This window comes from Exophiala oligosperma (assembly GCF_000835515.1).
Source record: "Exophiala oligosperma strain CBS 72588 unplaced genomic scaffold supercont1.7, whole genome shotgun sequence".
Taxonomy (NCBI): Eukaryota; Fungi; Ascomycota; class Eurotiomycetes; order Chaetothyriales; family Herpotrichiellaceae; genus Exophiala; species Exophiala oligosperma.
Window position 1 is genome coordinate 1,384,542 of NW_015622824.1, and position 27,062 is coordinate 1,411,603.

General features: G+C 50.2%; 8 protein-coding genes across 8 annotated transcripts; 7 read left to right on the forward strand and 1 right to left on the reverse strand.

Moving 5' to 3' along the window:
* Positions 1–3,100: 3,100 nt before the first annotated feature.
* On the forward strand, positions 3,101–4,165 carry PV06_07784 (uncharacterized protein; the record flags this gene model as incomplete). The annotated part of the gene is made up of 3 exons (XM_016409063.1): positions 3,101–3,142; positions 3,206–3,296; positions 3,426–4,165. The coding sequence occupies 3 exons, from the start codon at positions 3,101–3,103 to the stop codon at positions 4,163–4,165; spliced, it is 873 nt and encodes a 290-aa protein (XP_016260817.1).
* Positions 4,166–4,550: 385 nt separating this feature from the next.
* On the forward strand, positions 4,551–5,235 carry PV06_07785 (uncharacterized protein; the record flags this gene model as incomplete). Its single annotated transcript, XM_016409064.1, has 2 exons — positions 4,551–4,768; positions 4,829–5,235. Exons 1-2 carry the CDS (start codon positions 4,645–4,647, stop codon positions 5,233–5,235), a joined length of 531 nt encoding a protein of 176 aa, XP_016260818.1. The 5' UTR covers positions 4,551–4,644.
* A 284-nt stretch (positions 5,236–5,519) lies between these two features.
* PV06_07786 (uncharacterized protein) lies at positions 5,520–6,899 on the forward strand. Its single transcript, XM_016409065.1, has 2 exons — positions 5,520–6,181; positions 6,245–6,899. The coding sequence occupies exons 1-2, from the start codon at positions 5,628–5,630 to the stop codon at positions 6,726–6,728; spliced, it is 1,038 nt and encodes a 345-aa protein (XP_016260819.1). The 5' UTR covers positions 5,520–5,627; the 3' UTR covers positions 6,729–6,899.
* A 425-nt stretch (positions 6,900–7,324) lies between these two features.
* PV06_07787 (uncharacterized protein) lies at positions 7,325–8,193 on the forward strand (the record flags this gene model as incomplete). The annotated part of the gene is made up of 3 exons (XM_016409066.1): positions 7,325–7,474; positions 7,581–7,703; positions 7,828–8,193. 3 exons carry the CDS (start codon positions 7,325–7,327, stop codon positions 8,191–8,193), a joined length of 639 nt encoding a protein of 212 aa, XP_016260820.1.
* Positions 8,194–8,952: 759 nt separating this feature from the next.
* Positions 8,953–15,500, reverse strand: PV06_07788 (uncharacterized protein). The gene is made up of 3 exons (XM_016409067.1): positions 15,080–15,500; positions 14,788–15,016; positions 8,953–14,733 (listed from the first exon to the last, which is right to left on the reverse strand). Exons 1-3 carry the CDS (start codon positions 15,205–15,207, stop codon positions 9,772–9,774), a joined length of 5,319 nt encoding a protein of 1,772 aa, XP_016260821.1. The 5' UTR covers positions 15,208–15,500; the 3' UTR covers positions 8,953–9,771.
* A 729-nt stretch (positions 15,501–16,229) lies between these two features.
* PV06_07789 (uncharacterized protein) lies at positions 16,230–18,039 on the forward strand (the record flags this gene model as incomplete). Its single annotated transcript, XM_016409068.1, has 3 exons — positions 16,230–16,300; positions 16,379–16,463; positions 16,524–18,039. Coding segments are annotated over 3 exons (1,432 nt in total), but the record flags the coding sequence as incomplete, so codon positions are not given.
* A 638-nt stretch (positions 18,040–18,677) lies between these two features.
* On the forward strand, positions 18,678–21,943 carry PV06_07790 (uncharacterized protein). Its single transcript, XM_016409069.1, has 2 exons — positions 18,678–21,355; positions 21,408–21,943. Exons 1-2 carry the CDS (start codon positions 19,067–19,069, stop codon positions 21,810–21,812), a joined length of 2,694 nt encoding a protein of 897 aa, XP_016260823.1. The 5' UTR covers positions 18,678–19,066; the 3' UTR covers positions 21,813–21,943.
* Positions 21,944–22,103: 160 nt separating this feature from the next.
* Positions 22,104–23,800, forward strand: PV06_07791 (peptidyl-prolyl cis-trans isomerase). Its single transcript, XM_016409070.1, has 5 exons — positions 22,104–22,302; positions 22,394–22,757; positions 22,971–23,140; positions 23,199–23,305; positions 23,385–23,800. The coding sequence occupies exons 2-5, from the start codon at positions 22,511–22,513 to the stop codon at positions 23,572–23,574; spliced, it is 714 nt and encodes a 237-aa protein (XP_016260824.1). The 5' UTR covers positions 22,104–22,302; positions 22,394–22,510; the 3' UTR covers positions 23,575–23,800.
* The last annotated feature ends 3,262 nt before the right edge of the window (positions 23,801–27,062 follow it).

Below are 27,062 nucleotides of genomic sequence, written 5' to 3' on the forward strand. Positions count from 1 at the left end.
GGTTACGACAATCTCACAATCATTGAAACCGACAACACCTACGTATATCCTGTGGAAAGTGACCATATCCAGATCGATTCCGGCCAACGGTTCAGTTTCATCTTCAAAACCAAAAGCACCGCTGAACTTGCAGGGCAGACGTCAACATGGATCCAGTACGAGACTCGTGCTGGGTCTGGCACCGTTACTGCCTGGGCGAAACTGGTCTACGCCACCGACCCCACCACAACCAACACCACACTTACAAGACGAGGCCATCCTGGCCCGGATGGATACAATTCTCCCAAGAATGGCCCTCAGCCCGCCCCACCAGCCAGCTCAGCTTCAAGCCCAGGGTCCTACTCGCCATCTCCCTCGTCCTCACCATCGTCGCCATCCACAGGCCAGATTCCCAACTACATTCCTTCCCAGCCTATCATCACTCTCCCACAAGATATTTCCTCTTGGCTCGAATACACCTTCCAAAGCCTCCCGAACTACGGCACGGCACCCCCATCCTCATCTGTGACCCGACGGGTGATAATCTCCACCGAACAGATCGTAGGCCAATCTCAATCGGCGACATTCCCCTTCAACAATGATCCATGGTTCGATAACCCACCCCTCATACCGACCACGCAGACGCCTTACCTTGTCGAGATCCTACAGAGCGGTACTGTGAATGGCGCGCTTCCCAACATCTCGCGTGCCCTTGCTAATCAGGAAACGCCTGGGTTCGACCCTGTGACACACACCTACCCGGCGGCCGTAGGAGACGTGATCGAAATCGTCTGGCAGAACAGTGGTTCCATCCCGGGTGGCACGTTCGGCGTCCATCCCATGCACGCGCACGGTGGCGCCTACTGGGACATGGGCAGCGGACCGGGGACTTATAGCCCCGAAGCGCACGAGGCACTGCTGGCTCAGCACGGAGGTTGGGCAGGGTCGCTTCGAGATACGACTATGCTGTACACGTATGCCGACACTGGCGGTGAAGGTGAGGTGGATGGGTGGCGCGTCTGGCGTACTCGCGTGACGGAGCGCAACGTCGGTGTGTGGATGATGCATTGCCATATACTCCAACACATGATCATGGGTCAGCAGACGGTGTGGGTGTTTGGGACACCGGAGGAAATCAGCGACTACTCAAACCCCGTCAATGGGAGTCTAGAAGGATACTTCACCTACGGTGGCAATGTGGTGGGAAAGGAAGGTGGTGAGGTCGTGGTTGCAAGCAAGTTTGGGTGAATGAGAGAGACTGGATGTCTCTGGAGGAATTCTTGGATGTTTGGACGATTGGGGTTTGTTTCATAGAAATCTTGTGGCACGCAACATATGATCATAGTAGAGACTACTTGATAAATCAGACTTGAACCAGACAAATGAATAAAATGCCTAGATCTTTTATCCCTACACTTTCCAAGCACTTTCTTTCCGGATTCATGTTCACGATTCACTTCGAATCCGGGAGATTATAGCTTTCCGACTTTATCCAAATCGGTTCCCCTCGTCAAAATCATGTCCTGTTCCACCATTAGTTGGTTGTTTGTTCACACTTGTATAACTCTACTAGATACATACCGAAAGCCACACGGGCATGAAATACCTCGCCCATCTGGTCTCACTGGCGTGTCTCCCTCTCCAGATTTTCCCAGTGGCACCTGCGAGGACGTCACCGATCACGTCCCTGGCAAAGTCCTGGGGAGTGCTCGGGTCATAATCGACCTGGTCGTTCCATCTTTTCTCCAGGGTCGAGGACACGGCGAGGTATCTGGATTCTGTCGCCGTTCCTCCTTCTCCGACTGCTGCACCAGTAGGCAACATGAATTTGGGAGAGTTTTGGTGAATGTTGGTTTTGACACTTCCAGTCACGACGGTTAGGACCTTGATGTTGAGGGGTGCCAGCTCCAAACGGAGTGTGTCGGACAGCATGTGTATTGCCGCTTTGGAAGAGTTGTAGACGGCTGAACAGAAACAATGGTACACATCACGAACGCGTTAGCATATATCATCATGTCAACGTCAATAAAGTCGAGGGGCATTCAGACAATGAAAGGTGTTGCGCTGTAGGGTTTCATAGATGGACACGTTAGGTGTATTAAATAGAGTGTGCCGGGTCTCTCGAGGAGTTGTAGATAGACACTCGAAAAAACTAGGTAAAGTCACGTACCGGTATATGGAGTATTCAAATAAGCCACGATACTACCTATGTTGACAATCGTCCCGCTGGATTCGATCAACAACGGTGCAAAGGCTTGAATCATACGTAAGACGCCCCAGAAATTGACGTCGAACATTTTTTTCCCTTGGTCAATGTCCAGGTCCAACGCCGGAAGGACAATGTCCTGACCCGAATTGTTCAGGAGGTAGTCGAGGTGGCCCGCCGTCGTGACGCCAACTTGTTTAACGGCATCGGCAATCGAGGTAGGAGAAGTGACGTCCAACGACAAGAGGGCCACGTTGGGCAGGTCCTCGAGGTCGGACATTTTGGAAGGCGTGCGTGCCGTGGCGAACACGGTCATGCCTCGACGTTGACATTCGACGGCCAAGGCGTGGCCGATGCCTCCCCTAGAACAGCCCGTTATGAGAATGCTTTTGTTTCGTGGAGACATTGCAAAAGTGTTGGATCTACGACCGCGTCAGTGGTGTCTCGTTGTCACGTATGGAGGGTGCGTTCGTGCGAGTAGGCACCTGTTAGTTGGTGTAGAAGATATAAAGGGAAACAATAGAGAACAAAATGTCTATTGCTTACCTTCGGGGAATATATACATGCAATACAGGTCATGAACAGATAGTCTCCTATCTACCTACTCCGTACATAATACCTACATACAGAGTACTACCTATACACGGAGAGTACAGCCTTCTATACCGGAAAAGGTTTGGCTTATCAGCATCTTGCATGACACTAACGGAGAAATGGGGCCCCAGTCAGGCTCTCCGTCTTCTCGCTGTCTAGGCTCCCATCTTCTCGCCAGTTCAACTCTCTGGAAGTCAACGCAAACCTCTCTTCATGGGTTGATGAGGGATCGATTCCCAGACCCGTGCAACAGATTGGCAGAGCCTGAGATGAGCTCGGTAGTCATACCCTGTACTTGGAATAAGAATGGGACTTTCAGAAATGCATACGCTCATGCTTACGCAACCAGGTCCGCTGCTGGAGGTAAAAGCTTCTGCTATTGACTGATATAGGCTTGACTAACTCACTGCTGTTATTTCTTGTCAGGAGGGCATCGATCACAAAGACGATTGGAGTGGACTTTCAGACCCCAAGTCTAGAAGAAAGATCCAGAATCGACTGAACCAACGAGCTCGGCGTACGTTTGACCCTCGAGATCTTACTCCGTAGTCGGCAGGCCAATTCGAGCCATATCATTCTTGAGACAAAGTCTTCAACGTGTTGCCTTCAGATACAAAACGTGCAAAATTCCTAACAATCGTCCCAGGTCGACGCAAAGATCCTGGAAAATGGACACCACTGCGATCAAAAATGGACGATATTGCGCAAGGACACCAAATAACGGCAGCTCCGACTGCGAGACTCGGCAGATTCCCATCTCTTGCTGAAGGGCCATATCCATTCCCAAGAACGAAGCCCATAGTGTCGGCGTGGAAGGGAGGTTACTATTTCCCTCTATCATGCGACCATTTGATGCATTTGATCCAGTTCAATGTCTGGCGTGCGATCTTGAGCAACATGGTCATGCTCCGCCTCACTCACCTTTTCGACTGTGAAGATGAGACACCCGAAGCGATGAGCATCTCGAAACTCCCCCACCCCTTTGCCGTTCCGCCACTACTCGAACCTACGGTGCTGCAAAGGCAGGTGCCACATCCGCCCTATGTTGATTTGTTCCCCTTACCTGGTCTCCGAGACACCTTGATTCTGGCAGACGGGATGTACGATGACTGTGAGCTTTGTATCGACTTGCTTGGCTCCATAGCCGACCCACAGGTCCAGGGCTACTCGAAGGCCGAGGAGGACGGAGAGGATGCTCGAAAAGGCCTTGTGGTATGGGGTGAGCCGTGGAGAGTCGATTCCTGGGAAGTTGAAGAAGGATTCGTCAAGAAATGGGGATGGATGCTCAAGGAGAACTGCGAACCACTTCTCCGATCGACCGACAAGTGGAGAGAACTGAGAGGCGATGAACCTCTAAGGTGGAAGGACTTGGGACTTTGTCCATGAATGCAGAATACGAAGTAATGGCACTTCGTGGGTAAGTACGAGTGCCTAGGTACCGCATGCTCCCACACGCACCCATCACACGGTGGGCAATCTACTCTCGAGGACTTAACAAATTCCTTAACGCCGAACGCGGACACATCAATTGATCCGAAGAACACATTTTGTATGGTCCGGTCACTCGGTCGCATTGAAGCCGACTTCTGCATTTTTCGCCGAAATGATCACCATCAAGAGTCTCTACGATCCCTGATCACTTGCCATTGGACTTTGGGCCAAGTATATAAGACGGACGTGGGGGGCCTCATACTCAGTCATGGGCAAAGCTTGTATTGACCTGCCCAAGTTCGGATTCACATTTCCAGTCAGGCGTCCCAGCTGAGTACTCGTATATTGACGAGAACAATTCTTTTGGTCACGCCGGCCTCGTTTTCTTACCCTTCATCATATCGGGTCGATAGCCAAGCAGGGGACACATCACCATGCCATCGAACGAGAGTGTCAAGCGTAACCTGAAACTCATCCAAGATGATCCGTCCAAAGTCCTGGGCTTGACTGTGGGCAAGAAGCACATGCCAAAACCTGGAGACTACATCCCTAGAGCTGGTGAGTCATATTCGAACGGTGTCTCCGACATGAACTGTGTCTGACGGCAATGTTCTTTAGACGCTCAAAGTGCTCCTTCAATATCATACGCCGGACTGGACAGTTCAAGATCCTACATAGTCGTCTGTCTCGATATAGACGCACCATTCCGATCCTTTGACGTATTGGGTCCTATTCTTCACTGGATACAACCTGGATTCGCGGCAGCGCAGGGATCAGCCGAACTCAACAGCACAGCACCGTTCGTTGTCGACTACATCGGACCGGCACCACCACCAGGAGCTGCTCCTCATCGGTATTGCTTCTTTCTGTATGAACAACCAGCTGGCTTCGATGGGAAGCAGTATGCTCCGCCAAATGGTCAGAAAATGTCCAATTGGAGCAGGATGAGATGTAGCCTGGATGCTTGGGAGAAGAAGCTTGGTCTTGGGGCGGTGGTGGCGGTCAACTACTTTACGAGCAATTGAGATATATGGATAGGGAAACACTGGAGATATACCCATGATAGTGCAAATGAATTTCTGTTGGAAAGGGAATTCCTGTTGGAACTTCAGTCCGAATGATCGGAGCCCACCACACAAATACTCGAAAAGTGATTCCCTAAGCTGAGGTTGCTACCAAACCCCGGAACAATTAAACCGAGTGCACGTGATTGGAAGTTCTTCTACCTTAGTGGTCGACGTCATTTCGGTGGCGGCATTTCCCCCAATAATCGGCACCGCGAAGCTTCTACGGCCAATTCGTAGTCGTCCTTCTCTGCCTGCGCCGGCGTGTATATATTTATTCGATTCATCCTCTCGTCGCCATTGTCAACCTCATCATCCCTCATACACCACATCTCGCGTGCGGAGTTCCCATCATGTCTTTCGTCCTCAGGAGGCCCTTTGCGGTCTCCTCCAACGCTTTCAAGCAATTCAGCAAACCCTCCTCGTTGATCCGCAGCTTCCACTCAAACCCCAAATCATCGAATTCATTCTTCACTCCCCGGACGACGACGACGACGACGTCGAGCGCACAATCCCTGCTCAAGTCCGAAGCTCTCCGCAATGGTTTCAAGCGAAGTTACCAGACTCCTTCCTATCAGCCTGCGAGCACAACTTCCAGCGGCAATCTGACACAGCGACTTCTCTACGGCGCCGCTCTGGTGGGTGGTACAATCTTTGCCACGAACCTGATCTTCAACCGGGAAACGCGCGAAGATGGCGGTATGCCCACGTACGAACGAGAATACCTGAACCAGACTTTCATGCACACCGGACTGGGTATCGGTATCATTGGTTTGGCGGCTCGGACTCTGCACACCAGTGGCTGGAGTTATCGGTTGATGGCCACGAACCCTTGGCTGGTTATCGGTGTTGGTCTCGCTGCCAGCTTTGGAACCATGTACGGAACATTCTACACGCATCCTGACAAGTAAGTTTTACTTCCGGTCTTATTGTGATCATTTGGACACGTCAACTGATGACCCGTCTGCAGCTACGTACAGAAGTACGCTCTCTGGACCGCGTTCAACGTCACTCAAGCAGCCATTCTGTCCCCATTGATGTTCATGCATCCGGCAATCCTGGCTCGCGCCGGTCTTTACACTATCGGCATGATGGGAAGCATTGCCTTTGTCGGTGCAACTGCCAAACAAGAGAAATATCTCTACCTCGGAGGTCCTCTGCTTGCTGGTGTCGCCATCGTTGCTATCTCCGGATTTGCACCTCTCGTCCTACCAGCCACCGCCGTTCGAACATTGGCCTGGACTGAGAACATTTGGCTCTACGGTGGTTTGGCTGTCTTTGGTGGATTTACTCTGTACGACGTTCAGAAAATCCTGCACCACGCTAGGATGAGTGAACGTGGTCTGGTCAGAAAAGATGTCGTGAATGAGAGTGTGAGCCTTGAGTTGGACTTCCTGAATATCTTCATCCGCATGGTTCAAATCTTGAGCATGCAAGGCAGCAAGCGACGATGATCGGGTCGAACTTGAGAAGGAGTATATTTATTCCTCGGGGATGCGACTTGTAATTCATATATGACTTGATCACAGTGTACAGGTCTTCAACTTGGTCAAAGACATACTCTACACCACCAATATAGGAGAAAACAGATATATAAAAAAAATGTATTACTTCCACTCTTACAAGGTTGACTTTGATAGAATTTTATGGCCCTTATTACAGTTTTCCTTCTGTGGATTTCTCACCCCTTCCTGTGAGTTGTTATCAAACATGGATACATTAAGAGACCTGAGTTGTGAATAAGCACCCCAATGTCCACTTGATGCTCTGATTAAAAACAAAAGATGTGATACTCGTAGTACCAGGTTCGACGAGGCTGAGGTCAATCCACGTGACGTCGTTTGGAAATGAGTTTGACAAGTCTCCGACAAAGAACAAATAAATATATTATCAACATATGGTTCGCTCTCTCTTTGCTCTACCGAGTACAAGTGTTGCCATCACCTCAAACATTTCGACCAACCATAACAGTACTCAATCGCGCTGAATTCTACCATCATTGTCTTCTTCACCCACCTAGCCAGACTCTTTTCCCGACTCTAGCTCAAACATGGCCCAAACGATCCACCTCGCACACATGCCACCCGAACTGGCACTCTACGTCTCGTTGTACACCGACGTCGAGAACGCCCCGTTTCTCAAGCAACAGCTCCTCGCGGGGAACGCAGAGTTTGAATACGCATTCATCGATGCTAGCATGGTGAGGAATGTTCCTTTCCCTTCATTCCACACCCCCCCCCCACACCGGCCGTATACAATAAAACGGCACAGTCCACGTTACTCACGCCTCAGGACCCTTTTCACAGATCCTCTCGACGACCCATGTCCTCGCGGCGGCCTTCCGTGCCATGAATGACTACTTGAACGATCGCCTCAAGTCTCACAACATTCATTCCGAAATCGTCTTTTCCTTGAGTCCAAATAACAATGTACGTATTATTTACCCAGCTTAGCTATACTTTTCACTTTCCACTACCACCATCCACCGTCCACTGTCCCTGTATGGATGTCCATATTTGGGTTTTGACTGACGAACGTTCCCCCATTCAAAAGATCGGTGAAGCGTTTCGGAGGTTTGGTATATCGGATTCTACACGAAATTTGCTGGTCGTCAAGGTCTCGACCGACCCGCAAGTGACACAAGCCACGGTCGCTCAACACCTCTCGACACACGTAAAGGGCAGGGAAATCCCATTCGACGACGTCACCTTGCGAGGCTTGTCCGACGTCGAAAGGATTCGAAAAGTGTACAAGATCAGTCTCCCGCCGCCGCATTCTTCTTCTGGTAAAAACCACAAAGGTGGCAGGGACGACGTGGTCACGAATGGTGACAAGGTTACGATCCTTGACTCGACCACCTTCTCCTCCAACCTTGTGAGACAGGTACTGGGACTCATGGCCTTGAGGGGTGCAACTTGATGAATTCGATTCGATTCGAAAAAAAAAACTCCAATCCGATTTGAGAAAAAAGAGAAAGTCCGGTCGGTCACATACTAACAATGCACCGAATCTTCAAGATCAAAGGGCGCCCCAAAACCACACAAACCTCTGGTGCCTTTTTGTCAAAGTAAGCTTGGGGGTCAATGTCAATGATTGACGCAAACCAAGAAAGATTGAGAAAGAAAGAAACCAAGGAGACGGACGAGGACAAACTTGTCAAGGTCTTCGCGGTGACCTTGAGAACAACGTCTACTTTCCAAAAACGACGCGGACTGTTAACACCCTTGTGCACTCGATCTTGGAAATTCCTTCCTCGTGGACGTGTGAGACAGGTAGATACGCATGTACGGTGTTTTTCCTCCTCTTGAGATGTATTGGTTACAACTCTTGACGCCGGTATCTTGGGGTTGTCCCAGCTCACTGGTCTCACCGATCCTCGAGTAAAATGACCCCCGGGAAGCCTTAACGGCCAAAAGCTCACGACAAAAAGTCTGTCTCCTCCTTTGGACGAGTCAAAACATACCCGATACAGGCATCACCTTATATAAATACGCAGGACGTGACTCGGGTCAGAGGGGAAAAGAAAAGACTTCACGAGGACATCAACCACATCGAGAATATCATCACGACCAAGCTTTCTTCTTTTTTAAAGTTCCTCATTGTTCTTCTCTTCTACTCAAATCTGATCAAGGCGGATCTCTCTCTCTCTCTCTCTCTCTCTCTCTCTCTCTCTATAATCTCACGAATTAAGCAAACAGACATTTTGTTTTGAAAAATGAGCAAGCCAATCTAATGAATCAAGTTTACGCAGTGCGTTCTGTCTAGGCCAGAACCCTTTCAATTGGTCGACCGTCATCTCATCTGAATCTCTTCTCGCCTCTTGATGCCTTTCGCATTGCACCGCATCTGCCCGTCCCTTTTTCGTCCCAGCAAGCCAAGTCAGTCTATGCAAATTATCTCTTAAAGTACACAGCAAGAAAAAGCCTCATGCACCACCCACTGCCTCGCCTCCCACACCACCCTGGATCAATTCTCGGCCAACTCCAGCTGCTCATTCTTCCTCGAAACACTTCCTTCTCTGAATCTACAACTCGCAACAACGAACCCTGCCTATCCTCTCTCTACTCTCGCTCTCACCCCGTTTTGCTTGGTGAGCACATCCATCGGAAAATAGGGTAATCGTCATCCTTTGCTTTCCCCTGTATGAAAATGCATTCTTCACTTCCTCTCCAGTTCATGCGAGCACCTCAAAGAGTGCTTCGATCGTGCTTCGAGAAAAAAAACCAAGCGAATAAAAACCATCCAACGCCATCGCTAATTTGTGAATTCGAATCTTTTTTGGGGTTTGGTTGGAAAGTAGCAACGTAGCCGGAATAGGACGGCCGTTGGCGTCCGTGACAATTTAGTGGCCAAACGATAAAATAAGGCATGATAAAACATAACATGGCAACGTCATAGAGCATGTCAAGAAAGAAGGTCAATCTAATGGATCCTTCTTGCATGTACCTGAAGTTGTTTTTGGTCGACAATGATGTCGTGTGATGATACAAAGCAGTACTAGTCATCCTTGTCCTCTTTTGGAGAAGTCGGAGAATACTGCGGGCTGTTGGGAGAGTATTGTGGACTACTAATACCACCTGGTCTCCCTTGCGGGCTTCGCGGCGATGCATTGTACATCGGACTCGTAGGTGAGTACGAGGGACTAGTTGGCGAAGTCGGACTGGTAGGACTGTACGTAGGAGACGTCGGAGAATAGCTTGGTGACGTGGGAGATTGCTGCTTGCCATCGCCATACACAGGACTAGTCGGGCTATACTGTGGTGACGTGGGACTGTAGGCAGGCGATGTCGGTGAAGTCGGTGACGTCGGGCTGAATGCTGGAGACGTAGGAGAGTAACTTGGCGATGTTGGGGAGTTGCCATAGGCAGGAGACGTCGGAGAGTAGTTCGGTGAAGTTGGAGAGTAGCTGGGTGACGTTGGCGATGCTTGATAACCAGGCGAGGTAGGCGAGTACGCAGGTGAGGTCGGCGTGAATGCTGGACTGGCTGGAGAAAACGACGGTGACGTTGGGCCAAAGCCAGGACTGGTTGCACCAAAGGCTGGGGAGGTAGGCGAGTACCCAGCGGTTGGTGAAAAACCAGGCGAAGCCGGGCTCATACCACCGAAAGGACTGGCCGGAGAATATCCTGCAGGACTGCGAGCCCCATAGGGACTGAAGCCTCCAGCGCCACCAAAGCCAGGTTGATAGTCCGTGAACCCGCCAGGAGTCTCCGACCCAGAAGCAGCAATTGGCGAGAAAGACGCACCATAATCCGGGGAACCAAGGTACTGGTTGTCCTGCATTGGTGAGCCACTATCGTAGGGAGTCGCAGCGCCCTCCAACATTTGCTGGGTGCCTTTAACACCGATGACTCCTCCAAGGCCGAGATTGGCATTGTCGGTGACAACTGTTGACAGCATGTTGTGATCGAGCAAGATGTCCATAGTGCCTGTTCCGACGGGAGCAGGTTGACCCAGGATCAAATTTTCAGATACACCCCGACAGTCGTCCAATTCACCAGCAGCAGCTGCTTCAAGAAGAATCTCCACGGTCTGCTCAAACGAACATCTCATGAGAGCACCAGTATCAGATTTGTTGATACCATGACGGGTGACAGCCATGACATAGCCACGACTCGTCATCACATCGCAAAGAATACCCAAGTGACGAGCATTGACATATGAACCATCGAAAGACAATACTTGAGTCAATTCTCGGAGAATGGCAGCACGGGTAGCTTCGATACCCAGCACCTCGAAAATCTCAGTGAATCTGTTGGTGTAGGTACGACTGGTATCGACTCCATCGATCGCGAGAACTTTTGCGAAAGAGCTGCCGCTAGTCTCGAGGACATACTCGTTGCATTTGGGGTCAGACTTGGTCATTCTGACGGAATTGTCCGTGTCAATGATGGCTTTGCTCTTCTGATCGATGAAGGCCCTTGATACTCCAGGAACACCGTGGAATGTGAGGTGATCGAGCATTTCGTTCAGGAAGCGGCGGAGAATCTCATCGTCCTCTCTGCGGTCTTCTTCTTCGTCCTTACCATAGTTCTGAACCAGTCGAACACGAATGACCTGCTCATCGGCATTGATATCACTGAAGATCACTGACAGGTCCTTGCCATAAGTGGATTTGATCTTTGACGAGACCTCTTGAATGTTCAATCCCTTGTCAAGGAGCTTCGCGCGACTAAGCGTGATACGCAGAAGCCATTTCGAATGGAGGGAAAGGTCTGCCTCATTGTCTTCAGGAATAATGAAGTATGACTCGACCATATCGAGATCCTCGGGAATGATAGTACTTTGGATGTCTGGATCGTACCACAATTCACATGTCTCAGCCACGGATCGCAAGTTGGTATGCTGTACTCGGCTTCGAAGTAACTTGGCTGCCTCTTTGTCGCCAGTGTACTCTGGGAGTTGATAGACCGTCATTGATGGTGTGCGGATGTTCTGGGAGACGTTCAAAATTTCCTTCAGACGAGGGACACCCAGTGTGACGTTCTTGGCAGAGACACCAGTAAAATGGAAGGTGTTCAAAGTCATCTGAGTAGCAGGTTCTCCAATAGACTGCGCAGCCAGGACACCGACCATTTCACCAGGGTTAGCATGCGCCGCGATGAATCGACTCTCAATACCACCGATGACATTGTCAAAGGCTAATCGGTTCAGACCATGTTCAAGAACAAGTCTCTTGTAAGCGAGACGAGATCGCAACTGTGCTTTGAAAAGAAGAGTGGCGTTCGATTGTGCCTCTTGTGAAATGGCATCATCACCGCGAACAACGATGAGACGATCCAGCAACTGCTTGACAGCGGTGAGTGCGTAGCGAGGGTCAAGGTCAGTCCTATCTCCACGTCGGATCTTGAAGTTCTTCTGTGCCTGATCGATGATTCGCGCAACGTTGAGAGGCAATTGGAAATTATCCTCGGTGCCTTTGCCCATCTTTCGAAGGAAATCTCGGGACTCGCGCAGATCTTCAAGCTCTTCGTCGAAAAGCTCTTGCAATTCGGTATCACCTTGAATCTCTCTGGCTTGGAGTAGTTTGCCTCTCCACATCGAGGTGTCGCCGCTCATGACATCGACAGAGTAACGGTTCATGAAAGCCTTGTCAGACATGGTGACGATGTCAACCTTCTGATTTTCGATATGTCCACCATCAAGACCATCTTCTCCATATATGAATTGAACGATATTGCCCCGAGAATCTCGGACTGTGCTATCGTACTTTACAGTGACTTCTTCAAGGGCCTTGACGAGTCGGCGCTGAATGTAACCAGTTTCGGCAGTCTTGACAGCTGTGTCGATGAGACCTTCACGACCTGCCATGGCGTGAAAGAAGAATTCTGTTGGAGTTAGGCCTCGCAAATAAGAGTTTTCGACGAAGCCTCGAGATGGTGCCGAGTAGTCGTCCTTTGCGAAATGGGGCAAAGTACGGTACTTGAAGCCGAAAGGAATACGCTTGCCTTCCACAGCTTGCTGACCAACAATGGCAGTCATTTGAGCAATGTTGATCGTTGAACCCTTCGAACCAGCTCGAGCCATGGTGATGGCATTGTTAAGATCTTTCAGACTGTTTTCTGTTGCCGAACCAGCCTGATCACGAGCTTGATTGAGGAAGTTCATGACCTTGCTTTCGAATGTCTGACGGACGTTCATACCAGGTGCAGGTTCTAGATCTTCATTGTATGCCGCCTTGGTTAGCTGCTCAACGTCGGCTTTTCTGTCATCGACAGCTTGCTGAATTTTGACAACCGTGGCCGGATCTGGCACTGTATCACCAATACCGATGCTGAAGCCGTTGTGCAGAAGCCAGTAGTTGACGACAGTCTGCGCACCGTTGAAGAAAGCCATAGCAGCTTCGTGACCAAACTCATTGTAGATGGTATGAATAATACCACCGGCACTGGTGCCCACAAATTTCTTGCTGAACAAACCGAACATCAAGTTGCCCTCCAAAACCATCAAGCCAGTGTCGTTGATGGGAGATAGACTTTCGTCCTTTTGGTCCCTGAAAGCATCGCCCTTCGCTTCGAATCGTTCAAGATTCAGGGCTTTCGGAAGAACCATACTGATCATCTGCTTGCCCGTCCAGCGGGGCCTAGGCTTGATGATAGCTGGTTGAGGAATCACCCCATCCCAATCAGGAACCCACATCATGACATTCATGACTTGGTCTCGTGACAAGAAGATGTCACGTCGACAAATCTTGTAGATACCACAGAGGGTGTCTTGCACAATACCCATCAGAGGGCCATTGCGTTGCGGAGAAACAATGTTGAGAGGAACCATGCAGAGGTTCGCCAATTCGGCTCTAGATTCTTCGCTTTGAGGAACGTGCAAGTTCATTTCGTCGCCATCGAAATCAGCATTGTATGGAGTGGTGACCGAAAGATTGAGTCTGAAGGTAGAGTAAGGCATGACGCGAACACGGTGACCCATCATTGACTCTTTGTGTAGGGAAGGCTGACGGTTGAAAAGAATGACATCTCCATCTTGAATGTGCCGTTCGACTTTCCAACCATACTGCAGAGTCATCTCTCCAGCCCGCTTGTGATGGCGAAGATCAATACGCTCGCCGGTGTCACGAATGACATACCGCGCACCAGGGTGCTCATTTGGACCATTGGCCACGAGACGCTTGAGCTTATCGAGATTGAACGGCGTGACAGTTTCAGGATAGGTCAGTGTACGGGCAATGCTGCGCGGCACGCCGACTTCATCGAGAGATAAGTTCGGATCACCTGTAATAACTGTACGTGCAGAGAAGTCCACACGTTTTCCCATAAGGTTCTGTCGCAGACGACCTTCTTTGCCCTTCAGTCTCGCGCGTATTGACTTGATAGGTCGACCACTCTTGTGTTGTGCCTTCTCTAAGCCGGCAATCTCATTGTCCATGTAGGTCGCGATGTGGTACTGCAAAAGATCGCACAGGTCGACCTTGATATGGTCAGGAGTACCGTCAACCTCTGTCCGCAGCACTGCCTGGTTGGCTCTGATGATATCACCCAGTTTGAAGGTCAGATCATCCTCACCACGAGAACCTTGACCACTCCCGTCCACGCTGATAGAAGGACGGACGGGAGGAGGAGGTACAGGCAGCGCAGATAAGATCATCCATTCTGGTCGAGCGTAGTCGAGACTGAGTCCCATCATTTCCAAAGTCTCATCAGTGAGGGTGCGGAAAGTATTGAGAGCATCTTGAGGGAAGATTCGCTTTTTGTCCGGTGTGATATCTTCGTCGTCATCGCCCTTGCGCGGTTTCCAGGTTGCCCACAGCTGCAACCCGGTTCTTCGGATTTCAGGCTGCGCGTTACCACAACCGCCGTGCTTAGGCTGTTGAGGTCCTTTGAGCGGTTGGTCTGGATCATCAGGAGGATCTGCTTCGCAAATAAGTCGAGGCTTGCTCAATCGCCAAACTGCGTCGAAACGACGCTTTCGGTCTCGAAGGGAAATCGCGTGTTTAAACTCTTCAGTCTATTTTCCTATGGTTAGAGAACGGTATGATCAGAGAAGAGTGGCAAAACTAACATCAAGCGCTTTGATCTTGCCACAGTTGTGGCAGACAGTCTCCAGTATCTTCTTGACCTTGGTCATGAAACCATAGTGGAATACTGGAGTTGCAAGCTTGATGACACCAAAATGCCCAGGACATTCGGCCATGTTTTCTTCACAGGTACTGCATTTGAAATTGCGATCGATTGTACCGAGATGAGGATCGTTCGGACCTTTCTCTCGAGGTCTGAGGCGCTGCTCATCCCTGGTTCACAAAAATGTTAGAAAAATTTTAAGAGGTGTGGTTTCTTCATTTATGACTACATACATCGTCTCAGGATATTCGATATCGATGACCGCGAGGCGTTCGGTTTCCTTGGCCGAGAACAGGCCAAACTGAATCTCCTCGACGGTCCGCAGCGGCGCGCTCGAATAAGGGAAATTGAGGTTCGACATGGTTACTCGCGTTATCCCAGAGAGACGATATTATTTTTCAAGACGATTTTCGATGATCGCAGTGCCTGCGCAGATGGCAGCGCGACGTGGTCAAGGACGACCCTTCGCCCTCCAGGGCCACCCAAAACAATGCGCACTTCTCCAGCTGCGCGTTTCACCAATTCTTGTTTCTTTGACCCCAGACTTCCTGGATCCTGTTCGGCTCGTCGATCGAAACGTGTTAATTCGGGAGCGCGATCGAGTCGAGATGGTTGAGGTGGGATGGTGATGATGGAAGTGGATGAGGATTGGTATGAGGTGGCAGATGAATTTTTGATTGAGCACTGGGAGGCGCAGGCTAAACAGGCAACCAACACGCCAAGACGCATCCGGCTTAGTTGCTATTCACGCTTGTCGCGCTCTCTAAATCAGCCGCAATGGACAATCATGTCACTCTCTATTGACTCACTCTTCTTCTGCCTGTCAGAGACGCGAAGGATTGAACTCATCTCTGATCCCGACGTGACCGAGCAAGGCCGAAACTCATAAGAGTGTTGACTCCCCAAGAGGAAGGCCGGATTCATGTAGGTTTATCCACCGAACAAAGACACGGCTACACTAATCCGTCGAGCAATGGCCTTTTTCCTGCTGTAGCACATATGCAATAATCCGAAGGCCAGTACGAGGTATGGCTACTGGTACGGAGTATAGAGAGTGTGTCTTGCTATGTGCTGGGTGTTCATTGATTTAATTTCCTTGGGTTCTACTGAGTATCTTCAAAGTCTATGGTAGCTGTTCCTGTATACCCTAATGTGAGATGTATACATCGCTCATGCAAGTGAATGAGCTGCGATTATAAGAAGACATACCTTTGACCATTCACTTCCATCTACTAGTGTGAATAACTTCTTATTTGAACTGTTCGTAACCGCTGAGGCCGAAACTCGAGCCACCTACACCGCGCTAGTCTCAATTAGGAAGCGTCGGCCTCTATCAACAAATTCTGGACGTGGCATCTACATTCTCTCCATATCCAAGCACACCATGAATTTAGCACTAATAGACCCATTCCAGCTAGCCCAAGACTCTCCGGATGCTCTCACAAACGATCTCAGTAAGTATAGCATAGTGCATGTCTAGCGCATCTCGCCCGCGTCTCGTTTTCACTTGGCCCGAGGACTGACCTGAATAGGGTGTGGCCATGCCACAACTCTTCGTTTCAGTCGAAAGGGTGATTATTTGGCATCAGGTAGAGTGGATGGCAAAGTTGTGATATGGTAAGTTGACTGCACCTCTACCCATGCTTCTTTGATGTCAGGATGTCTGACCCGAGAAAGGGACATGGAAACATTTGGCGTCGCCATGAGACTAGTGGGCCACTGGAAACAAATTCAAAGTCTGAGCTGGTCTCGAGATGGACGGTATCTTCTCACTTCGTCTCAGGATTGTCGTGCCTGTCTTTGGGACTTACAAACTCAACAACGCATACGGACTGTCAAGTTCGAGGCACCGATTTACACTGCCGAACTTCATCCATACAATCACAATCTCTTCGTAGCCTCGTTATTTGAGGACCGCCCCTACCTTGTCGACATTACAAACCCTGAATGCATCAAGAAAATCTTGCCCACTACTCCACTCAGTGATGGCGAAAGTGTCTCGCGGTCCGAGAACAAGCAGGCCACAACCTCAGCCATATTTTCTGTCCTGGGCAATCACATCATCACAGGCACATCGAAAGGCTACATCAACATCCTTGAGACAGAGTCTCGTAAAATCATTCATTCCACCAAAATCTCCTCGGGCTTGATCTCGCTTCTGCGCCTGACATCCAACGGCCGCCAACTCCTCGCCAATAGTACTGATCGTATCATTCGTACAATCAATCTACCTGATCTTTCTCTGATCACGCCCTCAACTGCGCCCCCCTTTGAGCCTACTAGCGAGGAAGATACTCCTGACCCAGCCACATTGGCTGAAAATATTGTCCTCACCACGGAGCACAAATTCCAGGATCTGGTGAATCGCCTACGTTGGAATCATTGTGCCTTCAGTCACTCGTCATCCACTGGCATTGCCGACTATGTCACTGCGTCGACGTACATGAAAAAAGACATTTACATTTGGGAGTTACGCACGAATTCATTGCTTCGAATTCTCGAGAACCGTGAGGAGCCTGCTATCATCGAATGGCATCCATCGCGGCCGCTGCTTGCATGTACAAGCATCGAAACGGGGAGCATACAAATCTGGGGAATTGAACCACAACAGAAATGGTCGGCGCTTGCGCCGGATTTCACTGAAGTAACCGAGAACGTTGAATACGTGGAACGTGAGGATGAATTCGACACGTATCCCAAGGAAGAGCACCAAAAACGACGTCTTGATCGAGAAGATGAGATTGTTGACGTTTTGACTGTTGAGAGGAAAATGGGCGAAGAAGAAAGCTTTGTTCTGCCAATGTTATATAACGTCGAAGACAGCGACGGGGATGACCAGGAATTGGTGCGTATGGGTGTTGGCACCATGAGAAAGAAGGATTTTCACGAGGGCAAGGAGTATGAAAACGAAGCTGATGAACCGGCCAAAGCTGCTCGCAAGCGAAAGTATTAGGGGCTGCCTGCGATACTTTGCAACGGTACCAGCGGCGGGTAAATCGACGACAATCACGATTTCAGCTACGATGAGGTAACACAGGGTTCGGAGGTTCTTTGTCCGGTTCTCTCAAGAATATTTACGCAAGGAGTTGGAATTGGTCTGCAGCGAAAACTCGCACGGGATGGTTCATAGGTATGGACTGAATTCAGTATACCACGACCCTAGCATCGAACATGTAAGGAGACTGCGTAATCCAGGGCATGCTGTTGTCCCATCGGCGTCAATGGGCTCCAATGGAATTGTGTAACAATCACTATGCTCGCCAATAGCAGCAGATGCTTGACGCCAGTGAGGAAAAAAGGGTGTAGAAGGTTCAGCTGGGAATTGACTATTAGGTAGTTATTCTTTCAGTCTTCGTCGAGAATTGTCAGCCACTAGCGCCCGCGTTTAGTAAGGGGCAAGAGGGTCGTTGAGAAGCCGGTGGATTTTGCAGAACGGAGCAGGGATATCCGCAGTGCATTTCGCATGGGTGATTTGGCTGGTCCAGGGAGAGAACAAGGGCAATTGTAGAGATTCCCGGGGTGTGAGATCTGCAGCAGCCTACGGAGTGCATGCGACTGGTTCTGGGACATAGAACGAGTTGATAGCCCTAGATGAGTCGGATGCAGCTTTCTTTGTAGTAGTAACAAACAAAAGGATTGAAGAGTGACATACCGAAGACAGCCTGGACACATTCACTATATGTTCTTTCAGTGCCATAACTGGAGCACTTTTGGTCAATATCTATCAGACTTGGTAGGGAGGGAAGGAACCATCCAAGGCGCATGTCCAATAATGCCCCTGCTGCATCCGCAGCCCAGAATTCCTCACCAAATACTCCATACTGCTACTACTGTGCGGACTGCGCACCCATCACCACCACCAACTCATCACCGTCCAGACGCCAGAGTCCAAGTTTCCTCCCCTTGCATTCCTTCACTCTCCACGCTCGTTGCTCACCCGTCTGCTGGACAGTCACATCCTACGCTTCTTCTTCCCTTCCTATTGCACGGCAACACCGTCCGCTCCTTCGAGTCACCTCCAGTCGCGCTTGCGTGTTGACCGTTTCCGGGTCGTCCACTCCCTTGCACCTGTTGCAGATCCTAAAACATTTCGTGCTTCACTTCCACACCACACCTCACCCGATCCCAGCATCTTATTGCTTGGCCGGATTGGTCGATTTCAATCTTCTACAGACCGTACGAGGTTTCTACCACCTGTTTGCGAATGGTCAGCAGGAGAGATGCAAGCAGCAATGCCACCGCCCTCACGAGGGCCTGAGTTGTCCCCAGTGTCTACGACTGGAAGCGATGGATGGTCAGGTCTCAACAACTACAGCCAGTTACCGCGCAATGATGGAAATTTCTCATCCTTGAACGGCCCCGGCGACGACTATCTTTCCAAAGCACCTCCCTTTCCGCGCCCTGGTCCGAATGGCGCCAACTTCCCTCCCGGGCCTCTTGATCCTATGGGCCAACGTCGTCCCTCCGAAGTCGGTTCACGTGGATCGTCACGAGCAGGATCAATCGCAGCTTCTCGCTCGAGTGATGGCACATTGGCAGATGACCAGAGTCGGAAATACAGGCGGATGGAAGCGCAACTCTTCCAGCACTACACTGTTCTCAAGGGATATCTAAAAGGAGGTGCACAAGTTCCGCCGCGCCCCAATAAAGCCCGAGACAAACTGCTGCGCCTATCTCCCGTGCAATTCCATGAGTTAAGTACCGATGTTTTCGATGAATTGCAACGTAGACAAGCGGCCACACCCCTACCTGGCCGGCCACCGCGGCAACAGAACGTGCCTCCATTTCTACAACCGCGTCCGGATTTCCACGAAAAGAGAAACCAGGCAAGGCAGAAACTCTCATCCTTACAGGCGCCACGATTCAAAGACTTGTCGACCGATGTGTTCTGTGAACTAGAAAGGAGATTTCCACAATTTGCGCGCTCCGAAGGGGGAAGGAGAGAAAGTTCTCGCTCGCACTCAAGAGGTCCTGGTAGTGTCGCCTCAAGTAACGGTGGAGGGGGATATGGCCTGCCATCCAGAGCTCAAACATTCGGCCCAGGTCCAATGGGCTATTCTCAGAGACAGGACTCTGTGACTAGCATTCCGCAATTCGACAACCCACCGATGAACGACTATGGACGCCCCATGGCAAAGCAATTCCAAAGCAACACCATAACTCCAAACAAGAGTATGATGGTGGAAGATGAGGATGAGGCGCAGGCCACAGACTTGAAATACGACCGTTCCAGCGATGCTTTCGGCCTTGAGAGTTCCCTAACTAGTCCCCGAAGCGACCGAGATACCTCAGCGACTTCACAAAGCGGAGTCAGTTACAATTCCAAACCTCTTCCTCCTGCAATGACCGAGCTGCAGGACAAGCTGGCAGATCTGGAAGCCAGCCTCGAAGCAAGAGATACCGAACTTCGCAATTCCACCGCGGAAGCCGAGAAGTGGAAAATAACTACCGACGACCTGGAGAAGAAGCTACAAGCGGCGGAAGTTCTTAATCAATCCTTGAAGGCGGAAATTGAAAAACTCAAGGTTGAGCAGCCTAATTATAGTGGCGAGAGTGTTTTGTGGAAGACCAAATATCTCAAACTCGATCAAGAGAATGAAGGTTTGCAGAGCCGTCTTGCTCAGCAACAAGAATTGACCGAGGAGGTTCGTCGACAAGGTCAAACATTCTTGGAAGAGATGCGAGCCATGGCTGATTCCGGAGGCAACCCTGATCGCGAGCAGAAATTGCAAGCCGATGTTTCCAAACTGGAAGAGGAAGTCAAGGAATGGAAAGCTCGATATGTCAAGACGAAAACACAGCTTCGCAGTGTGCGTGCCAGCTCGCTCGGGCTTAGTATCGCTCGACCAGACGCCAATCAACATGCAGCTGCTCTCCAGGATCGCGAAGGTCTGGTCAAGGACGTTCATGTCACTAAATTCCAAATCTCCATTGACGAACTACTTCGTATTGCGAGATCCGATAATCCAGCGGCTGTCCTTGACCACATGAAGACTGTGGTTTTGGCCGTAAGGAGCATCACTTCTGATGTTGATGCCGCCGGCACCGACAAGAATGACGACATTACCAAGAAACGAGCAAAGATGAAGAGCAAGGTCTCAGTCACGGCCAATAATCTCATCACCGCATCCAAGAATTTCGCTTCTGCAAGCGGTCTCTCACCCGTCAGTCTTGTTGATGCTGCTGCCTCTCACTTGACCGCTGCGGTTGTTGATCTTCTCCACACCGTCAAAATTCGACCTACGCCTCCTGGTGAGCTAGAAGACGACGACGATGGCACTCTGGAGCCTTTGCAGAGCAATGGTTACTTCAATATTGCCGAGACCCTGAGACGCCGTAGTGCTGTAGAAAGTGTCTACAGCGCGTTGAGCACTCCACCAGAGACTAGAAATGGTTCCATGCAAATCGGGCATCAACGAAATGGTTCAAGCTATCTCAACGGGACAGGTTTGGGAATTCAGTCTACGTATGGTCTGAGCCAGGAGGAGGCTGATCTTGAAGATCTTAAGGTATGGCACCACAGTTCTTTCGCGAAGGAATCTAGCTAACGTACTTTGATAGATGTACCTGGAAGATCAAACTGATGGCCTGGTTCAGTCCATCACCTCACTAGTCGACGCCATCCGGAACGACGATGCGACAGCACCAATTCAAACCCACATCAGCACCATCGCAGGAACCATCGGAAATGTCGTGACTGCCGTGGAGAGAACGAGCAACGAGACTTCTTCATATCAGACGCTGTTGATTGAAAAGTCACAGCCTATTGTGTTGATACTGCAGGATTGTCGCGAGAAGCTGCTCCAAGCAGGGGCCGATTCAACGGCTTATAATGGAACCCCGCAAAGCAAGGAAGTCATACAGACACTGCCACCATTGGCGTTCCAGGTCGCTCGTGAGACTAAAGAGCTCGTGTCGAGAATCATGGCCATTGAAGCTGGACGTGGCGAGGAGGATTTTAGCTGAAGGCGTTGTTAGAGCAGTATCACGACAAGCAAATGACCCAGACACAGGCTTGCCTGGTTTGAAATAGACTTGTATAGATGAACCATAATGTATCAATGCACCTGCCGGAGAATGGCGGTACCAGATGGCAGAGACCATGAATACCTTGGTGCTCCGTACAATTGCTCGTTTATCATGGGTACCTCGTTACCCCTATTCTTATATCACGTGCTGCTTGGCGGGCGAGTCGAGATGATGGGAAGAGCTCGAGCTTTTTCTGTCTGCGTCTCTCCTTTACATCATTGTACATTACAAGATTGTATTATATCATTGTGCAATTAGTTGGAGGCATTTCTCAATCTCTGGCGTTGAGAGTACTCGTAGCAGGATATTTCCAACATTCTACAGTGTCCTCGTACTTCTAGTTCCATCCTTAGCCATCGCAACTACGGAGTGTACAGCTCGTGGTGTCGATATTGGGGTGCCAGACATCTTCTAGTCCATTTATCCGGTGAGTGCTTACCCTGCTGGAGCTTCAGTCCTATCTGCTCCGACAGAAACGCGTGCGAGGGGATGAGCTGACGGATGGCTGTCCCATACAGGCACAGAAGCGTCGCCAGCCGACTGAAAATTTCCCATCACGTGACCGAACGTGATCTGGACAGCCACCCGAGTCTTTGTTTTTGACCCCTCATTCACCTCATCACAAATTGGTGACCATGGCTGCTCTGCCCCGCTGCGTCAATACTAAAATTCACGCCTTCACCCCGCGGATTTCTTCTCGTCCATCTCTTCTTCAATCTCTCTCTCATCGACCTGCCACAACCACCCCTTGGACTGTCCGATCTTTCTCATCTTCACCTGCAAACATGACTATCAAAGCCTGGTTCGACGTCGAGTACACCGACGCAGCTCTCGACCGTGCTCGAGCTGATGCTAAGCGATCCGGTGGTGATGTTCCTCCTCGTAAGCTCGCCCCTTTCCCTTTTTCCTCGTTTTCCAGTTCCCAAGTCACCCCACGCAACCCTGGCAAAACCCTCGCAAGGGTTGTGCCCGCAGTCACAACCGCAGCTGAGCACCAAGCCTGTCGACACTCGCTTCTTCTGCCCTGCCTGCGGGTTGCATTGAGCTTGCTCAGATTGAATCCATCACTGACCTCTTCTGTTTTTTTTGGTGCAGCCAAGCGGGGTCGTATCAATTTCAACCTCTTCGACGATGTAGTCCCAAAGACTGCCGAGAACTTCCGTGCTCTTTGCACTGGCGAGAAGGGCTTCGGCTACAAGGGCAGCAAGTTCCACCGAATCATCCCTGAGTTCATGTTGCAGGGTGGTGACTTCACTCGTGGCAACGTAGGTTTTCCCACGGCGTCAAGAGATGGACAAGAGACACATACTCACTCTCAATTAGGGCACCGGTGGCAAGTCCATCTACGGCGAGAAATTCGCGGATGAGAACTTCAAGCTGCAGCACTCCAAGCCTGGTCTTTTGTCCATGGCCAACGCGGGACCCAACACGTAAGACAATAAAAACAACTCCTCTCCCCTCCCAAAAAAGTCTGCACGAAAAACAACACTGACAATGATGAACTGACAGCAACGGCTCTCAATTCTTCATCACCACCGTCGTTACCTCGTGGTTGGATGGCAAGCATGTCGTCTTTGGTGAGGTCGCGGACCAGAAGAGCATGGACATTGTCGCTGAACTTGAGAACACTGGATCCGGCACTGGCCAAGTCAAGCTGGAGTTCAAGCCCGTCATCGTCGACAGCGGTGCCGAGAAATAGATCACTCTCCCCCCCACCCTCATAGTATGAGAGAAAGCAAGACTGCAAAGTTTCGGCGGGAACAAATGCTTGTGGACAGACAAAGACATGCAAAAGGCCTTTCACACACACACACACCACCACTCATACATGCAAGAATTATTTGAGGGTTGGTAAAAAGCAGATACAAGTTAATAGGAGAAAATGAAAAGTTGAGCCTATTAAATGGCATGAATCTCCATATCAAGTTTTTGTGGGAGGGGGGGTTTTGTTACTCTGAGTGACCGTCCAAAAGTTTCCTCGTTACTCGTTATTCATATCTCATGGTGTCCCGTCTTGTATCGTGTTCTCTCTCTCTCCATTGCTTGCTCCCGTATACAATGCCTCGAAACGTTCGCTGATCTCTCACACATCGATCCATGTCAAAAGTCCTTGATATTAAAAGGCCATCATCACTACCCAGGTTGTTTTCCCCGCCGCCTTCCTCTTCTCCGCGTTCCTCTTCTTCTGTCTCTCATCTGCTACCCAGGTAGACTTTGTCCTCGAAATTTCCGAGGTACTGCTGCTTGTTGTTTATGTACGATACCTACCGTGGTAACCTCCATTCGAGTCCGACGCCGGCCCTCAACAAATTCTTCTTCTCCTTCTTGCCGCGGTTGCACCTCGAGCTGCTCGTACACCCGACTGTCGTAGAACATTCTCTCTACACTCGTTGTCCGGTCATCAGCTCAAGAATCCTCCGGTGTGGCGGGGAATCCTTCTGATCGGAGCATCGTTCAAAGGGTTCAGCAGCGGCAAAAGGGGATCTGATCGGTTCTCGACGTGAAGGTTTTTCAACCCGAGCGGTGATAATGTGATTTCTAGGAGAAGGGGTTAAAGTCGCATCTTGTTGGAGGAAAAGTCGCGGTTAAACGCGGGGTGATGGACTCGAGATTCGACAGCCTCGCATGCCTCGAACACTAGATTCGTACATACCGCCTGATGTAAATGACCTTGGATACGATAAACTCCTCAGGCGTTGCCCTTATACCATGGTATACAAGGCATTCAGGGGATGTTTTCCAGTATGACGGCAAACCTGATGAACAATGAAGATGTTATGGGCGACAATAAAGGCCAACTGAGGAGGTCTCGACTCTTTATTTCGAGGGTGTTGTGCTATTGTCGTACTTTGTCCGTGAAAGTGTAGGCACGATAGCTACCTACCCCAGGTATAGAGAGAGTATCCATGCTGTTACACACCTATTGAGGACAATAATAGTCCACCTGAGAAAAGAAACAAAGTTATCTGCTAAGAAAACAAAGTCAACACGTTGTTGTACATACATACAAGGTAGAATAGTAAGTATCCTATGAGAAGCCAGTTCAACACCACATGTGGTTGGGGTATAAAAAATGCACAGTAATCTTTATATCCGGCAGATGCAGTATTGTAGTTCTTAGAAAGTATCATTGCATTAGATACGGATACCTAAACCACTATAGAATGGATCCGCGCGTTATCTAGCGGGCTTGGAAGTCGTGAGAGATCAACAAGCTCTTGCGAGTCTTTCTCTTTCTAGTCTGAGTATAATGGAGTATATACCCTTGGGGGTTACCTAGATACTCTCGGCACAGAGTATGCTATTTTCCTTGGTACCTACGGAGTACTTCTATACCCACTATACCCAGATGCTGATCCTCTCTTTGCCGTCTTGGCCTGCAACATGGATATCCCGGACGAGGCCGACCACCATATAAGATGGGAATACATCAGCACGTGCAAGGCAAGACCTGTATGCTTGACCTTGATATACCAGTCCACATCAACGTACAACGGGAAGAGGAGATATTTTCAAATCGTTCCAGAATGCACAAGTCTCAAGGAACCGGTATTGCGGTTCCTCCTCCGCCAGCTATAAAATGGCCCAGATATCCCTCACAAGTGTTATCGACCTCAAAGAAAGAATACCAATAGAAAGAGGAAGAGTCCGAAAAAGAAAACAACTCACGCCAGAATGTATTCTCTCCTCATATCACTAGTGACTGTCCCTAGTCTTTTGTCTTTCTCTGCATATGCAGCACGTCAGCCTTACGATGTGAGGAAGATCATCGATGCCTTTCGTCATCCTCATGATGACCTTGTCATCTTGTGCGCACATCGAGGACTTCGGTAAGAAGATCAAAAACAAATCACCTCACCCTTGAAAGCAAGAAAGCAAGCTGATATGGAACGCAGATGGAACGGAACGGCGGAGAACTCTCGTGATGCGTACTTTCGTGCCTCGGAGGCTGGACTCGAATGCATCGAGACCGACATCCATCTTTCGAGCGACGGCTACTTGCCCATGATCCACGATGCCGGCCTGGGTCGAGAGACTGACGTCGGCGAACAGAGTGGCAAGCCCGCGTACAACCCTTTCACGGGTCAAGGATACAACCCAAAGGTCAGCGACGTGCCCTTCAAGGCCTTCATTGAGAAGCTGCACTTGCGTGACGAGGGTGGCCGTGTCAGGGACGAGACCGTCCCTTCGCTGCCGGACATGGTCGAGAGCATCCACGAGAGTGGCATGAACGTGGTGCTGCAACTCGACTTCAAGGACAAGGAAGCCGTCGAACCGGCGTATTGGCAGCTCAAGAATCTGACAAACGCCGCCGGGGTACCTGCCAACGAATGGTGCATTTACAAGCTCCAGGCGACGTGGTATCGAACTCCCGAGGAGTTTGAAGCCCTTCCGTGGGTGCAAGACGCCTTCGCCTCGGGGGTGCAGCTTGCCTTCATCCCCGTCTACAACCCAATCGACGAGGTGCACTTCGACACCATGGCCAGCCTCGACGCCTTTGGGAAGACAAACTACACGATCTCAGCCGAGATTGAGCTGTTCTCGACCGATGGGCCGCTTCAAGCGATTCAAACTCGCGTCGACGACCTCAAGAAATCTCCAGAGGACAGTATGTTCCAGACGTCAGGTATCTTTTATGCTCCCGGTGACCTCGTGATGCCGATATCGGAAAAGTTCTTCGACACCGCAAACTATTCCCTCCCCGAAGACCTTTCGGTCAACGGCTCGGTTTTCGTCTACCAGGACAACCAGGCGCCGAAGCTGCTCGACAATATCGTGGGCAATTCAAGCGTCGACGGACGCGATCACCGTTCCGACTTTGGCTGGATATTGTCGACGGGCTTCGATTGGATCATCACGGACACACCAGATGAGTGGGCTTCCAGGTTGCAGAGTCAGGGTAGGAGGAACATCAAGTACATGATTGTCGATGGGAAGGTGGAGACGGATGTGAAGTTGGCCAGCGGATGGTTCAAGAAGAGACATGCCAGGGACATCACTCCTTGGGAGTGAAAGGTCCTGGTAAGAGTTAAGAGTCAAGACCTAATTCAACCTGGGGTTGCTATGGCCCGATAGAAGTTATTGTCGTGCTCACTTTTTGTGTTCAATGCATGCAAATGCGAGAGAGTCTTGCGAGGAAGAACCAAACATCGATACGACTGTGATATGATTGTACATGGAAACTTT